This window comes from Fukomys damarensis, unplaced genomic scaffold, assembly GCF_012274545.1.
Source record: "Fukomys damarensis isolate Sample0158 unplaced genomic scaffold, DMR_v1.0_HiC HiC_scaffold_38, whole genome shotgun sequence".
NCBI classification, from domain to species: Eukaryota; Metazoa; Chordata; class Mammalia; order Rodentia; family Bathyergidae; genus Fukomys; species Fukomys damarensis.
This window is the reverse complement of record NW_022900950.1, coordinates 61729274-61745340: the sequence shown is the minus strand read 5'-3', so window position 1 is coordinate 61745340 and position 16067 is coordinate 61729274. Positions and strand designations below refer to the sequence as shown.

The 16067-nt window shown below is 36.0% G+C and overlaps 1 protein-coding gene across 1 annotated transcript in view; it reads left to right on the top strand.

Moving 5' to 3' along the window:
* The window catches only part of Diaph3 (diaphanous related formin 3), a 479227-nt gene that overhangs the window by 140209 nt on the left and 322951 nt on the right, over positions 1-16067 (top strand). Inside the window, exons 8-9 of the mRNA XM_010636939.2 lie at positions 1014-1150; positions 3687-3792. Of these exons, the coding sequence (XP_010635241.1) occupies positions 1014-1150; positions 3687-3792 (243 nt within the window). The remainder of the gene's footprint in view (positions 1-1013; positions 1151-3686; positions 3793-16067) is intronic.

Here is a 16067-nt window from a genome sequence, read left to right as displayed (position 1 = left end):
TGTGTGTGTGTGTGTGTGTAATGAGTGTGTGAGTGTGTGAGAGAGAGAGTTTGAGGTTACAACTGCATTGTCTTCCTGACTATAAATGCCACATAAATACTACTCTTATTAGAATACATATACTCTTTGAGGCATTTTCTACCTGGTATCTTTCCACATTTTCCTTTACTTTTGCCCACTTATAAACTAAGTGCTAATATCTAGGGTTGTGCTGTATAATATAGTGGCCAAATATGGCTTTGGAATGTGTTTAGTCTGAATTGAGATGTGATACATAAGCACAACCGGATTTAGCAAACTGTTCCACCAAGAAAATGTTTTACACTGTTTTCCTATTGAAATGATACTGTTTGGGGTATATTAGATTTATTTTCTTTCTTTCTTTTGGCACCGGGATCGAACTCTGGACTTTGTGCTTGCAGGCAGCAGTACCGCTGAGCTAAATTCCCGGCTAGATTAATTTTCTTGAAAAAGTGTTTTATTTATTTCTTGAAAAAACAACACATAATTACACTAAATGTGGCTTTTACACTATATTTCTCTTGAACAGTGGTGGTGTTTTCTTGTGGTTATATATCTCTCTTACAAACTTTCATTTCCAGACAAAAGATCCTCATGGCTTTTCTGTTTTAATATCTGGCTGTTTTATGTGCTCCTAATGGAAAATCCCATGATTTCTCTGTATGGGAGGGACTTCAGTAAAGTCCCATCATTTTTTTATTTTTTATTTTTTCCCCTTGATACCACCAGGGGTTGAACTCAGGAACTTGCTCTTGCCAGGCAGTACTGCACCTCTGAGCTAAAATCCCTGGCCCCCATAGTTTTTGACAAAAAGTAAACACTTGTATGTATTTTTTCAGGGTATTACAAAGTCTTTTTAAAAATACTTTCAGGCTTTATTAGGTGTAAAAGTGTATTTTCCTCTAAAATTTTTTTAATAACTGAATTTCCTTTAGAACATTATTTTCCTAACTAACTCCTAATATTCAATCTCTATTTCCAAAACATGATAGTATGGCTTGGAAAGAATTATGAGTGAAGAGAGGAGTCTTTCCTTATTGGCCAAAGCCATGGATCCCACGCACCCCAGTATGATGACAGATGTGGTTAAACTCCTTTCTGCAATCTGCATTGTAGGGGAGGAAAGCATGTAAGTATTCTCTACTTTTTTATCTAGACATAGAATAATCCTCCCCACCCCAACCAGGGATCAAAAATAGGGCTTTGCATTTGTCAGGCAGGCACAGTGCTACTAAGCTACATCTCCATACCTAGGCATAGAATAATTTTTAAAAGTTTTATTTTTAATGTCATCTGTTCTACTTTAGAATTTAAATAAATTTGGAAATTTACTTAAACAGGTGATTTACATTTTTATTCGCTGAGTAGAAATGTTTAATAATTCTCTTAATAGAAGTTATGGGATAAAATGTTTGTGTGAAAAAATGATTTCTTCCTCATATTTATTTTAAACAGCTATTTTGAACACAAACCTAAAATAAAAGTTTTAAATAAAGATTGAAAAATACATGAATGTATTCTTTTTCTTATCTAATTTTTCAGATAGAATTAATTTAAACTATGGGTCATGTATATCTCATAAAAAGCAACATTACTATTTTAAAAAATTTGTAAGGCAAATTTAGACATTTACATATGTAATAGTACTTTACTGCTGAGTAAAGGTTTTAGTTATTAAAGTACACACTGAAGCGTTAAAAATCTTAACCACATTTGCTCATATTGTAACTCAATGACTATTATACGTATTAAATACAATAATACATGTTTGTTTTATTTGTTTATTTTATTTTTTGGTATCGGAGTTTGAACTCGGGACCTTGCACTTGCAAGGGAGGTGGCGACACCACTGAGCTGAACCCCCGCCCACATATTTTTATTTTTTATAAACGATAGTGGTTCTGATTATAAGCAAACATTTAAAATGTCTTTTGAAAAGGAAAAAAACTATGAAAACTGAATAACCAAAAACAGAAATCTCTCTCATACAGCCCTAGGCAGAGACCTCTCAGTGGGGCCTCTTGCATTCATTGCAAGATCAGCCTCGGGGAATGTTGCTGAAGTAGGTGGGACTGAGCAGACTTTCTGTGATCCTTAGCCCAGCTGGAGGGTCAGAAACACCACTTAGGTCTGGCTCTTTGCCCCAGTATGTACCTGTAGTGTGTATCTATTGAAGACGTTTCGCTAAACCCACCTTGAGTCCCAGTCATAGGAAGGCAGGCATCTGGCTTAACCGTTTTTCTTTTCCTTATTGCAAAGGCCATATGAATGTCGGTGTGCATGTCGGAGTCAGTGTGGGTCAGATATATACGTATGTTGATATATGTATTTCTGAGCCTCCATTCCCCTTTCCTTCTTCCCTCCTCCATCGTCCTTTTTCTCCCCAAACCCCTCTTTCTTCTTTCCTTCTCTCTTTTCTCTCTCTCCTTGGACTCGCCCTTCTTTTTCCTATCCTGTTCTCCTTCCCTTTCTTTTCCTTTTGCGCTTTCCTGTCTTCATCTTTTTCCTTATTTTTCTTAAACCATTTTCCTCTTTCCTTTTTTTCTCCTCCTCATTCTTACATATTTTTAAATTGTTTCTTGACTTCCATGTTTTTAAATTGTTTCTTTCTAATATTACATAACACAAACTATTGTTTTAGTTAATTGAACTTGGGATCCTGTGCTTGTGAGGCAGGTGGCAGCACCACTGAGCTAGATCCCTGGGCCTAGGTTTTTATAGTAGTTAGATCCACAACTATGAAAGAGGGGGAAAATGTAGCTTTTGCATAATTATTATAGTTTACATTTGTTTATTAATACCTTGTTGCTGTCTCAGCAGCACGAATTTGAGAGTATATTGCTTAAGAGCATTTTAGCACTTGCTGCATGGTCTGTCAAATTCTTGCTCCACCATTTGGTAGATGTGAGACTTTAAACAAGTGGCTTAATCTTTTTCAGTCTTCGTTTCCAAATCTATAATATGGATAAATAATAACACCTACCTCATACAATCATTATATACATTAAAATTCCCATAGGCTGACTCTCTAGATACAATATATTATGTATTTTTAAAAGTAAGGATTTCACATGCTTTCACCATAAAGAATTATGAATGAGGAGATATGCTTACCTTGCTTTTAATATTATATAATGTGTACATGTAATGTGTATATGAAACATTACATGGCATCCTAGAAATATGTACAATATTTATTTCAATTAAAAATAAAAATTATCAGGGAAAAGAAAAAATACGATGAAATGAAAAATGGAAATAAAGTGTTTGTAAATGGGGCAGGGAGGAGGGGGTGAAGGGAGGGCAGGGGTATGTGGGAAAAATGAGAACTAACATCTGTCATGTAAAGGTACAAGATCCCAATGATGAATGTAACTGTACTGTGTACCTAAAATGTACCAATAAACTCAATGAGAAAAAAAAATAAAACAATTATGAATTTGTTTGAATAGTGACTAATAAGTGTGATGTAATTGCTTGTTCACCATCTTCATGGGATATTGTCAGGAATAAATGAATTAAAACATATTTAGAACAGTGCTTGATACCTGTTACTCTGTAAGCTTCTTCTAAAATGTTAGTGACATATTGACTCCTTTAGCAGAGTGAAAAAATTGTATTATGGCTACTTGTAATTTAAGTAATATACTCAAAATTTCTAATAGCCTTGAAGAAGTTTTAGAAGCTTTAACTTCGGCTGGAGAAGAAAGAAAAATTGATAGATTTTTGTCTATTGTAGAAGGACTTCGGCACAATTCAATTCAACTGCAGGTAAGTTTTATGTTTGTATTTATTCTTAATTGATGTACCTATTGCTTTGTAACTGATTAGTGATTGGTCTATATGTAAACATCATGTTATAAAATCACATGCCATTTTATTATTTCTTAGCATTTTTAATGAATACATAGAATTGCAATTTGTACTACATAATAATTTTTCTTACAAATGCATCTTAGTGAACATCTAGGATTACTTTAGGTTTCTTTTCTAAGAGTAAATTAGCTAGATTTCTCTGCAAAACCTACATTCATAGGAATTATTTATTCAATAAATCTGATAAGTATAACTTTAAAGCAATTTTGCCCATTGTGTAAATTATGACTTTTCATTATTTTTTTGGGGGGGGATGAAACGTTAAGTTTCCTTTAGTGACAGTGAATCTCACAGCTTATACATGTTCTAAAATATGTTTTCCCCCTAAAAGTCACATTTAAACTTAGCTAGTTTACTTTCCAAGCTGCATAATTAAAATTCATTTAGTCTTTAAAAAAGTAGATATGTGGTTTTTATTGGTGTGATTATTGTTATGATCAAAACTGAGCATCTTAAAAAAATATATTGATACTGATTTTTACTTACAGTCTTTTAAATTTGATGTGGGCTGGTTGTGACCTGGCCTTTGGGAATTTTAAAAAAGGATCCTCTAGTGATTCTGAGTAGCAAAGTGTGGAAACCAGCATATTAATAGACATGAGGTAAATCTGTTTTATATGTGAAAGTTTTTATGTGTAAAAAGTTACAGTTTAATATTTTAAAAACTCCACATACCTTGTCAGTTTATTGTTTCTAGCTGTGATGGGAAAAGAAATGTTGAACATTAAAATTTACAAATATAAGTAAAAATGAAAAATTAACACAGATGACAGGTGCAGAAAACTCAGATGGGCGAGGAACTGTGAAACTGATGAAGTTATGATAGTGTTGTGAGTGGCTGGTGAGGAGCCCTGTGTGTTTCTCTCGGCAATAGGCAGGATGGAAAATTTGAGCATTAATTCGAATCACAGAGGTCCTGTATCTAGAGGCTATCGGAAGAGCCCCATTCACTCATTCTGGGCTTGTCAAAGGGCTGAGGAGTTGGGGACTCCTATGAGTTCTCCACATCTGACACCTGCGTTTCTTTCTGTGCTGGGGTCTTTGAATTCATATACCATTACCACACCTTGCCTTTATCCTACTGCTTTCTTCTACCTCTTCTATCTCCATTTCCGACTCCCCGTCTCTTTTCTTCTCCCCTTTGTCTAGTGGGTCACTTTGTTATCTGACGCTTTTATCATTTCTGATTTCACTTGGTCCTAGGCTTCTTACCCAGCACAAAATTAAGGCATTAAGACTTGAAGAATTTTTTAAAATACTGTCAATTTAAAAATTTGAGGGCTGAGGATTTAGCTCAGTGGTGCTACTACCTGCCTCCCAAGCACAAAGTCCTGAGTTTGATCCCCAGTACAAAATAAAAAAAAAAAAAAAATTGAAGGAGTTTGGAAGTTGTTTTATTTTTTAAAAGTGTTATTTGGGTACAATTTATATATCATATAACATATAGCTCAGTTTTCATGTTAGTATCACTTACATTCATTTTTTCTGAATTTCATAGTAGTTTATGATTATGACAGAATTGACCATATTTTCCCTTTTTTTTTGATACAGTAAGAAAATGAAAAATGTTTACCTGAAATAATTCAAAGTTATACTCAGGCCTTAGAGAATCTTATTTTCGGGGGGGGGAAATATATATATATATATATATATATGTATATATCAGAGATGAAATCAGTGTACATTATTTTCTTTCCTCAACTATATCAGATGAGGTTTGTCAGATGTAAGCAACCCATCCATTCTAGCCTGTTGAAGCAGAGAGTGGTATTCAATACCCTACAGAGCTTTTGGTAGGCCTAAGCAATCTGTATGGACAACATATAATCTGGGTGGTGCAGAAGGAGAAATCCTATCAATGCCAGCAGTGCTCTGATGAAAACATACCCTCGCTAGCACGAGACACTAGAGGCAGAGAAACTGCTACAGCTGTTAAGAGAAACTCTCTGTCACAGTCCATTCTTCATGTGTGTGACTGTCCCCCCTTGTTGACCAGATCTTCCCTAGAAGAAGGTTGGAATGTGTCTTGATTAACTGATTTGTGATTTCTGCCACTGCAGTTTTCTCTGTGTGTTTGCATTTCTTTTCTGTGTTTCTTTTCCTTTTTCTCTTGTCAGAATCATACTTTGCTAGGGCATAAAAAGCGCTATTTAGTTTCCAAAGAGTTTGTTGAAACCCTTGCTGTTGGTCCTAAGGCTGATTGAATTGTAGTATATTTTTGTCAAAAAAGGTCAAAGTTTGAGAATTCTAGAGTATTTTTGGTAGATATTTGGCTTTTCATCTCTACGTTTGTCCTTTACCCTGTAGTGACCGTAAACTGCACTTTTTTCTCACTCAGTCCCCTTGGATTTATGCCTGAAAGTGTGAAGGACATGAAAGGTCTGAGGTTTTCCACTTGTAAGCTGACATGTCAATCTGCTACAGTTTTGTGAATGCTGCCAACAGTCATAAAATCCTATGGCCAAAACCAAAATGCCGATGTGATGGTGTACTTCTGCAATCCCAGCACTCTGGGAGGCTTAGGACAGATTATTGCAAATTTGAGTCCAGCCTGGATAACTTAGCAACTTTGCAAGACCTTGCGTGGAAATAAAAAATAATGAGCTGGGAATGTAGCTTACTGTGAAGGCCTTGGGCTCAATCTCCAGTATTGCAATTAAAGTAAAACAAGCCCCTCCCCTGATTTGTTATTAGTTGTAGCAGTAGCAGCCCAATTACTAGCTTTGTATTAGCCCAGATTTAAATGAAGCTATGATGTGAAGTATGATGTGAAGAGGGCCAATTGCAGTAGAGTATTTTAAGGGTATTAATACTGAGCTTGAGGACATGGACTTTATTTCATGGGCGGCAGTTACAGTGGACCCTTGATTATGCATTCAATTCATTTGTGAGGGCTGGTTGTAACTCAAATTGGTTGTAAGTCAGGACTATTAAAAAATAATGGAAATACCCATAATGCATACCAAACTTGCCAAAGCACCCCTTAACTAACCTTTTGCATAATATGTATAATTTACCAGAAACACCAATAATTTTCCTAGTGTATTCACCAAAAAGTTATAAAATGTGCCTTGTTTACCAGAAACAATTTCATACTGCACTCACCATTCAAGTTGACAAATTGACAGGCAGGAAGGGAGGATGAAATGGAAGGTGGTTATTATTTGGAAGGAAGGTCCTCTTTCATAAGAACATCAGAAATCTGGCTTTGTTGTTCTTTCTCAGGAGAGTCTGTAGCCCAGTAGGATCTGCTTCTGCCTCACTAGGTCCTAACCTTTTCAGAACTAAAAAAATGCTCTAAGGTTGCATTTTCTTTAACACTGTTCTGTAGTATGACATTGTCATTAAGCAAGTGAATGCAATAGTTGGCTTTTTCCCTGTCTGGGTGGGTCTTTTCTACAAATGTTTGTAGCTCTGTCCAGTTTTTCAAGATTTCCTTTATATCAGAACTTTGCTGCACTGGTTGTTGATATTCTCCCTTCTCTGTTGCTCAGCCAGAAGTTGCTGAAGTTCCTCTGTAGACAGTTTCTTTGAGTGTTCCTCCACCAGTTCCTCAGCATCACTCCTGTGTACCTGTAAGCCTGTGGACTCTGCTGTAGTGACAGTGTCGTCAACCACAGGGTCAGCTGAAGGCTCAGGCTCCGCTATACAGCCTTCAAATTCTCTCTCCTTTATGATTTTAGGCCACACTTTCTTTCAGGCGGATCTCAGTGTCCTTAGAGAAACATTGCCCCAGGATTTCTCGATTAACCCCACACAGGAAATGATGCTGTAATATTCCTTCCAGAACTCTTTAAGGGCTAAATATGTATTGGAAATAATCTGAAATCACTTCAGGAACAGGTCCTTGGCATATAGCTTCTTAAAGTTAGGTATAACCTGCTGGTCTATAGGCTACAGTAGAGGAATTTTATTAAGTGGGAGAAACTTGACCAAAAGTCATGGGAATTCTTTAGTCAGTTCTTCTTCCAAATCTCATGGCTGAGCAGGAGCATTGTCCATGATGAGGAGAGCCTCAGTGGTAAACCTGTGTCCTCTAGATATTTCTGAATAAAGCCTCCCTGAACCACTCAAGAAAAAAGTACACTGGTTATCCAAGCTTTTGCATTAGACATAGGCTAAACCTCTAGTCTATCCTTCATGACTATGTTTTCTGGACACTCCGGGGGTCTCAGAGTGATGAGCCAAGAGAGGCTTTATCTTGAGGGCACCTTTGCCTTGGCACATAGCAGTTAGGTTAGCTTATCCGTTATAGGCTTGTAGTCTGGCATTTTCTTCTTTTTCTGGACATATTCTTTTAGAAAAGGCCAGTTTCATCACAGTTAAAAACTTGATGAGAGCAAAAGCCATTTCTCTGTGTAATCATTTCCAAGTGGTATGTATAATTTTCAGCAACCCTTTTATCAGCACTGGCTGTTTCACCATGCCTAGTTACACTACGAACCCAAGTTCTCACTTTAAAATTTTGAAACCACCCCTTCTTGGCACAAAACATTTCACTATTATCACTAGTTGATGAATTATCCTCTTGAGATCTGCCTTTGTAGCCTGAGCTTTTTCACAAATTATAGACTCAGGATATAACCTGCCATCTGCCTTTCATTTAGCCACAGTAATTATAGCCTTTAAACCTCATCTAACACTGTTGATTGTGACTTACTAATCTGAGTGATACTTTTAACAACACTAGCTTCCATACACAAATCTTTTCTCTGTAACTGTCGAGATGGTGGATTTTGATAAGCTGTACATTATTAGCAAGATCAGTCACACAGATGCCACTGTCATATTTCTCCACCATTTCCTTCTTTTTGATTGTGTTTGCTTTCTTTACCTTCCCTTCCTTCCTTAGTTTTTTTTTTTTTTTTTCCTAGCTTTTTTGGGGCCATTTTGATAGCAGTAACTGTAGTGATAATATGAAGCACTGACTGAAATCATGTCCACAAACACACATCTTGGTTCAGGCTGATGCTTACATATGCTTTTCTGTCATTGCAAGTCTTTGTTTGCAACCACACAAGCAGCCATCATTCAGGTTGTAACTCAAAACTTTGGTTGTAAGATAAAACTATAATTCTGGTCCTAACCCAGGTTGTTTGTATGTGAGGCTAGTCATACTCGAGAGTATGCTGTACTCTGATCTGATTGATATCCGGCAACCCTTAATAGATGACAAACCTTTGAGAGACTGAGTGTGCAGTGTGCAACCCAAAACTCACTTCTTTATTGCAAAGTGCCAACACTGCTATTAAACCTGAATGCTTGGCTGCTGGGTGATGGTAGGGTCACTTGGCTCACATGCCAGCAGGGAGGGCTTTTCATACCACCCTGATATAGGATATGATGACATGTGTTCAAGTTGCCTCATTGAGTATTTAATGATGGCTCCTGGTGCACTGGTCTCAAAACAGTAGGAGGAGGCCAGCCTGAAATACTGACCTCAGCCATCTCTTCAGGTCCCAAATCCCATCAGCGAAACAAATCCCATAAATCAATAAACCATGAAAGTTAACCTTAGAATACCAGGTGATTTTCTCCTTAAATTTTCAATTGATTTTTCCACTTGAGTGGATGGATTAATTCATATGCATAGTGGTACATTAGTAATTGCACAGACTTCCTTCTGCTCAGCATGGAGGAGGTCTAGGGTAATTCTTTCATCCATAACAACTCTAGCTAATGAGTTGAAGCTGACCCGAATGCTCTGTAGGGCTGATGTGGCATTGTGGATCATGTCAGTCAGAATCAGGGCACATTTCCTACCACCTTCTCCAGTTGCGTGACTCCCAGTGTAGGGACAAGTGTCTGCATGATGCCCATAGTGTATCAGTGCTCCTTCCAAGAAGCTCCTTAGAATAACCAAGGGTAGACTGTATTTGGAGTGAACACCAAGGTTGCCAGAGCTGCCCGATGTGCTGGTAGTTTCCCTAAACACTTGTACATCTCTTCTGACCATCTCTAAGGTACAAGTCAGAGTATTTTTGCAGAGGAAAGATAATACCTGGTTTTTTGCATGAGATGTAAAAGACTTGAAAGTGTTTGTGGTACTTTTTTTTTGTTTTTTTTTTTTTTTTTTTTTTTTGTGGTACTCTTGAAAGTATGTTTATCCTTATTGCCATCCCCAAATTGGTGCCTTTATTACTTAAAGGGCTATAGTGGGAAATAGGGCTTTCAGCATGGCCTTCCTACTGGTTGATAAACTTTTTAGTTCTTAGCTTAGGAAATAATTGATTCTAATCTTTCATTTTGGAAGGGCAGTCTGAAGACAGCAAAATCCTTTTTAATTTTTTTTTTTGTCTGTCATTCAGCCACTCCACAGAAAGACATAATTATAGGAGTTGGGATGAGACAGATGATCCTTAACTGGGTATGCATGACTGGTGCAGGAACTGGGGCTGTCTTCTATTCTGACAAACTTCTTAGTAAAATTCAGGTGATGGCAACCAAATGGCCAGAGCTCTCTGGTGGGAGATGGCAGATTGTGCTGTAGGAGGCAACTTCGTGCTTATAGAACCTGAGTCTCTTAGAATAAACTGTAAATGTGCGTACGCTTTGCCAAAGGATGGCATTATCTTTACTACAGTGGGCTGAGAGCTTGCCCACTCTTTCCTCAGGAGGTAGATACTGTCTCTATCTTCCAAGGTTATTTACTGTAAAAAATTCTAGCACCAAACCCATTGGTGCCTCCACTTTGATACAGCCATGAACCTAAGAGACCCGGGGACAATTGTCATACAACAGAGAATAATCCACTAAGTCCTCCTAGTGTTACCTTCTTGGTTCCTTATCCTTCCCTGATGATTCTACAGTTGTTTCTTAAGTTCAGCTCATTTAGGATGTAGACTGAATGTAGTAAAACTTTCGCTAATTTTGTTCATCTGGTACAAGAATATTTTCCCTGCATTAGTTTCTAAAGAGAAAACGTGTTTTCCATAGTTTTTGAATCCAGAGAGGAGGAGGAGTTCTGTTAGAGTAAATCTGAATAAGGGAAAATATTAGGAAAGCTTGTTTCCAAGAGGGGTGAAATCACCGTCTTTGATACTTTGATGTGAATCTGTAGCATCTTTAGTTTCTGAACTTGCTCACTTAAATATATATTTAAATCCTCTTATTTTACTGCCTTCAGGTTTATAAAACTTTGATTTAGTATGCTTTGTAGATACAGATAATTTGCTGCCTGTTATGTTGTGCTTTTGTGAGCCTCTTTGTAGTGAACGTTCAGATCTTGCAATTTCTTTACACTTGTTGAAACGTAGTCATTGTTCCTGTTAGTATTTTTGCAGTAAAGTGTACATGACATAAAATTTAGTATATAACTATTTTTCAGAATATAATTGACATTAAGTACATTCAAATTTTTCACAATCATATTTTTATAAGACTTCTTAAGCCGTAATGATAGCGCCAATGCAGTCATGGGTGAGGTGATCAATATGTTTTTCTAAGATTTCTATGGTAGATATTTTTGTATTTTGGAATACATTTTTCAAAGAAGTAAAACCAGCAACATAATACATGCCTTTGGTATTTCTGGCACTTTCACTAAAGGAAAACTGCTCCAAAATTTCTTAGGTATCTAGTGTGCATAAGATCTTAACTGACCTCATCATAGCGTATAAAAATGCAGAGGTGATCATATATAAAGAACAACAAAGAAAAGTAAAAGTCTTCTGTTAAATACTTAAAACATTTTTGAAATTTGATTAAATTTTAATTGTAGTATTTATGAACCAGAAATTGGAAAATGATACCATTGTTGAAACTTGCTTTATGGATTGAAGCTGTGTTAGTTTGGGTCCTCTGAAAAGCAAAAGGTTTGATATGCAAGGGCCTATGGGAAGTGCAAAAGAGACTCTGGAGAGAGAAAGCCAGAGAACTGTTCAGTTCAGTGCACATTGACCTGAAGTGAAAAAAGAGGGAAAGAAAGAAGGCAAGGGGAGCTGTCTTAGGCTGCCCAGCAGTTCTGGGAAAGTGTAGCAAGGCCCCTAGGAAATCCTGGATCCAGAGACCTGTATTTTTTGTCCCACGAACGAGTCTGTTTCAGTACTCTGGGTGCATTCAGAAGATAGCAGTTGGAGCTGTGGTCAGAGATTGAGAGTTACATTCTTATAGGCCCCTAGGAAATCCTGGATCCAGAGACCTGTATTTTTTGTCCCACGAACGAGTCTGTTTCAGTACTCTGGGTGCATTCAGAAGATAGCAGTTGGAGCTGTGGTCAGAGATTGAGAGTTACTCTCTTATGGTTGCTGCAAAACAATTAAATCTTTTCTTAAAAGAAAAAACTATACAAAACCCTCCAAAACTCTTCTGTCTCTGTATTTTATTCATTTCAATTATAGATCTTAAAAACTTTGGATGGATCTTCTTTTTCTGTGTTTTAAGGTTTGAAAAATAACCAGGATTTTTAAATTTTGAAAACTTCCTACATTATATAATTAGTTTAGCTTTATCAAAATATTAAAAACAGAAAAATCATTTTTTGACTTGAAATATATTGGATAGTAACTAATAACATCGGGACTCATACTGAAATAAAGTAGCGGTCAAATGCCTTTATAGTGAACAAGTTTATTTTCTTTAGCTTGATTACCTACCACTTCATTGTTCAAAACTCCAGTTTTATTTTATCCAAGATCATTTAAAGGTATTCATATAATGTGTAGTTATATCTTAATTTACTGTTTCTTTTTACACATCCCCTCCAGATCACTGTTAACTAGTTATTTTCAATTTCAAATAAATTATTTTCACATGTACTGTAGGACAAAATGAAGGATACAGAGAATTAGTAGAGAGTTTATTTTTAGCAGTATTGTTGAGATATCCCGGAAGGATGTGGAGATGAATTTATGTTATTCTTATCTGCTTTGATTAGAATTCTTACTATGGTTTGCATCAGTAGGATTAATTTAACTATGAATCAACTAAAATATCAAATATTATAATGGATTAATAAATAATATGCCATTATGCTAATATTCATAAAAACAATAAAATAATATTCTAATTTGAACTCATGTTGTCATACAGAATGCTTCTAAGGATAAAGTAGTGGTTTAAATTATATATAATTTACTGCCAATTTTGTCAGTCTACATAATACATATCTTTGTTAGTGCTATGATAGACCACTAGAAAGATAAACGTAACTAATATCTCAAAGGCAACTGCTAAGTCATATAATTGACAATTACTTATTTAGTGACTGTTGTGCCCTGTGTAATACTAGCTGTTGGAACTACAAAGATGAATAAAATACACTCCTGCCCTGAAGAAGCTTATACTCAGGTATTTAAAGTTACTGATTATTTGATATGAAGATCGCAACACTGGCAGCTTCAACAAAATTCATAGGAAGGTATAAAAGAAATTAATGATGTCTCAGAGGAAATGTCTGAATAAACATTTTAGAAAGATCCAAGTTTTTTCTTTGGTGTTCCTGTTCTTGTGACTTATAGCTGCTTGAATGTTGCAATTTATTTTTCTGAGTCTGTAAGAGGGGTATATGCAGTTTTCAAGTTCTTACTTGATCTCTTACCATATTTATCATTTATAGAACATTGAATTGAGAATATATATAAAATTATAGAACTGTATATATGTTGATATACTTTAGTGTTTCTGTGTTTATCTACATTATGTAGTCTGTTTAGTTTTACTATGAATTATGAATTAATGCATTTATATAGAATTTTTAAATCTTTAGAGTTCCTTTATTTACACTAGAGGCAAAATATTTCTCTGTAAGCATCATTTACTCATCTTAACTTGATAATGTGAAATTTGATTGAACAAAGAGAGACAGATGATTTCTGCTATGAGGCAGGGAAGATGAATAGCAGTCTAAACTGTATCTTCCAGGCCCAGATAATAATTATTCAAAAAGTCTGATAGAATTTTTATTTAAGTATTTTACTGGTATTTCTTTTCAATCTGGTTTTAGCTTCTTCAGATAATATGTTTTTCCAGTGTAAACAGACATCATTTTACTTGTAAACACATCAACCTACATCCAGGATCAACATGAAGACCCAGAAGTGAACTTTTGCTCTTTATTAATTACCTTCTAAATTCCTTCAGCACAAATAAACAGAAAACATCTACTCTGGCAGTACTTAACAAATATTGGGACAGGCCTTATGGAGAGTTTTGGGCATCACCATGTTTAGAGTACCTTGAATTTTGTGTTTAAGTTTATTTGTCCAAAATGGTCAGAAAACAAAGGTTGAAAATGGCTTTATTGGCCCCACTCCCCATACTTGTGTTGAGCATATGTAGACAACAGTAAACTGTGAACTAGAGAGAATTTAGGTGATATAATTCATATTTGAGGAAATTTTCTCACTTATCTTCCAGGTCTGGAAGCTGCTTTGCTGGGGTGAAATGATGTAGATAGTGGCATTTTCTTCTGATTTGCTGTTAACCTCTCTCTACTTATAATGATTTTTCTTTGATCATTTGCCTGGTTCTTAAGATTGCTATTGACTGGTTCTATCCCATATATTGAATATCCTTAAGCTTTTTGTTGATAGTTTATCTACTCTGTTGTCTCTTGTTAGTCTTTACCGTCTAGTTTATGACATTGCTGACATTTTTGTCCCACTATTTGTAGTTATGTTTTGGCTGTTCACTTTCCTGGTCCTAGGCTCTCTGGGGTTTGCTGGTCTCAGTTCTTGTACCACATCTCGTCTGCTGCTGCCCTTGAGGAAATCCTCAACTGTGCTAAATCCTAGACTGGACTCACACTCACATACTCCCCCGCCCCAGGTAGAAGTTAGAGTGCACAAGTTACCTTTTCTCATGTGACAACCCTTTCTGGTAGATGGGATGAGAATAACCATGTGCATTTTAAATAAGTATTTACTTTCCAGAACATTAGAATTGAGTCTCTGCTTATAAACACCTAGAGATAAGTGTTTTTACATAGATTTGTTTAAACAAAACATGGAACAATCTTTCTAATGTATATAAGGATGTATTTGGATCAAAGAGGAGACTTTTGGAGCCAAATTGAATTGCTTTCTTTTATTTATTGGTTGTATATGTGAGAGGGCAAGTGTTTGGCTGCTTGAACAGTCTATTCTTTTGTAGAAACTTCTTGTTAAGTTACCAGAGTGTCTGTGTTGTCAAATGCAGTATGGTAACTGATGGATCTTTAACTTACTTGACTTCTTTTGACACAGTTGATCAGTCTGTGTTGAGATACTCTCCCTGCTTCTTGGACACACCAATCTTTTGGCTTTTTTTTTCCTTTTGTATCTCACTAATTGCTTTTACTTTTAATTTGTTTCTCTAATAAATCGAAACCTACTATTGAAACAGTACAATCAATACACATTCTCTTTTCTTTATACTTTCCCTTAAGTGATTCCAGTAGAGAGCTTGGTTTTCTTTTTTCTTTTTCTTTTTTTTTGTGGTACAGGGGATCGAATTCAGGACCTTGCATTTGTGTGAGGCACGTTTGGTGCCTCTGAGCTAAATCCCCAGCCTGAGAGCTTAGTTTTCACATACTAATGTTATGGAGATCTCTAATTTGGACTAGGCTCACCTTCTTAACTTTTTTTTTTTTTTTTAATTTGGGTCACAGTAGGTATTTCTAATTTCATGTCTCCAAACTGAAGTAGTTGTCTTTGTTTTCCACCCTCCTGTAGTCTTTTCCATCTGAATACATGATAGTTGGGTCTTTTGAATTGTCCAGCCTCTAAGTCTTGGAGCCAGTCTTGTGTCCTCTCCTTTCTTTGTCTTCATAACTGTATTTCCAGCCCTAAGAGTAGTGTCTGGTAAATAGTAGATACCAAAAAATAAAATGAAAGAATGATTTGTGTGCAGTTCACATAAAACCTTTAGTTAACTTGGGATTCTCCAAGGAGAGCAGAATTCCTTGCTTTCTTACCCCTTATCTGCTCCAGAAGAAATGTAGCATTTGTCTTGTTATTGAAATGATTTCTGTGCATAATTCACATCCATAAACCACATATTCTACATTTTGAATATCAAGAAGAGTATGGTAATTATTTTTTATGAATGTCTTATTCTCATTCCAATTTCTTGAGTTTTTCTATTAAAATACCCTGTTGTTACCAGGTAGATACTGAATAATAATTTTTAAAAAATGAATGATTCAGGCTGGGCGTGGTGGGGCACGCTTGTAATCCCAGCACTGAGGAGGC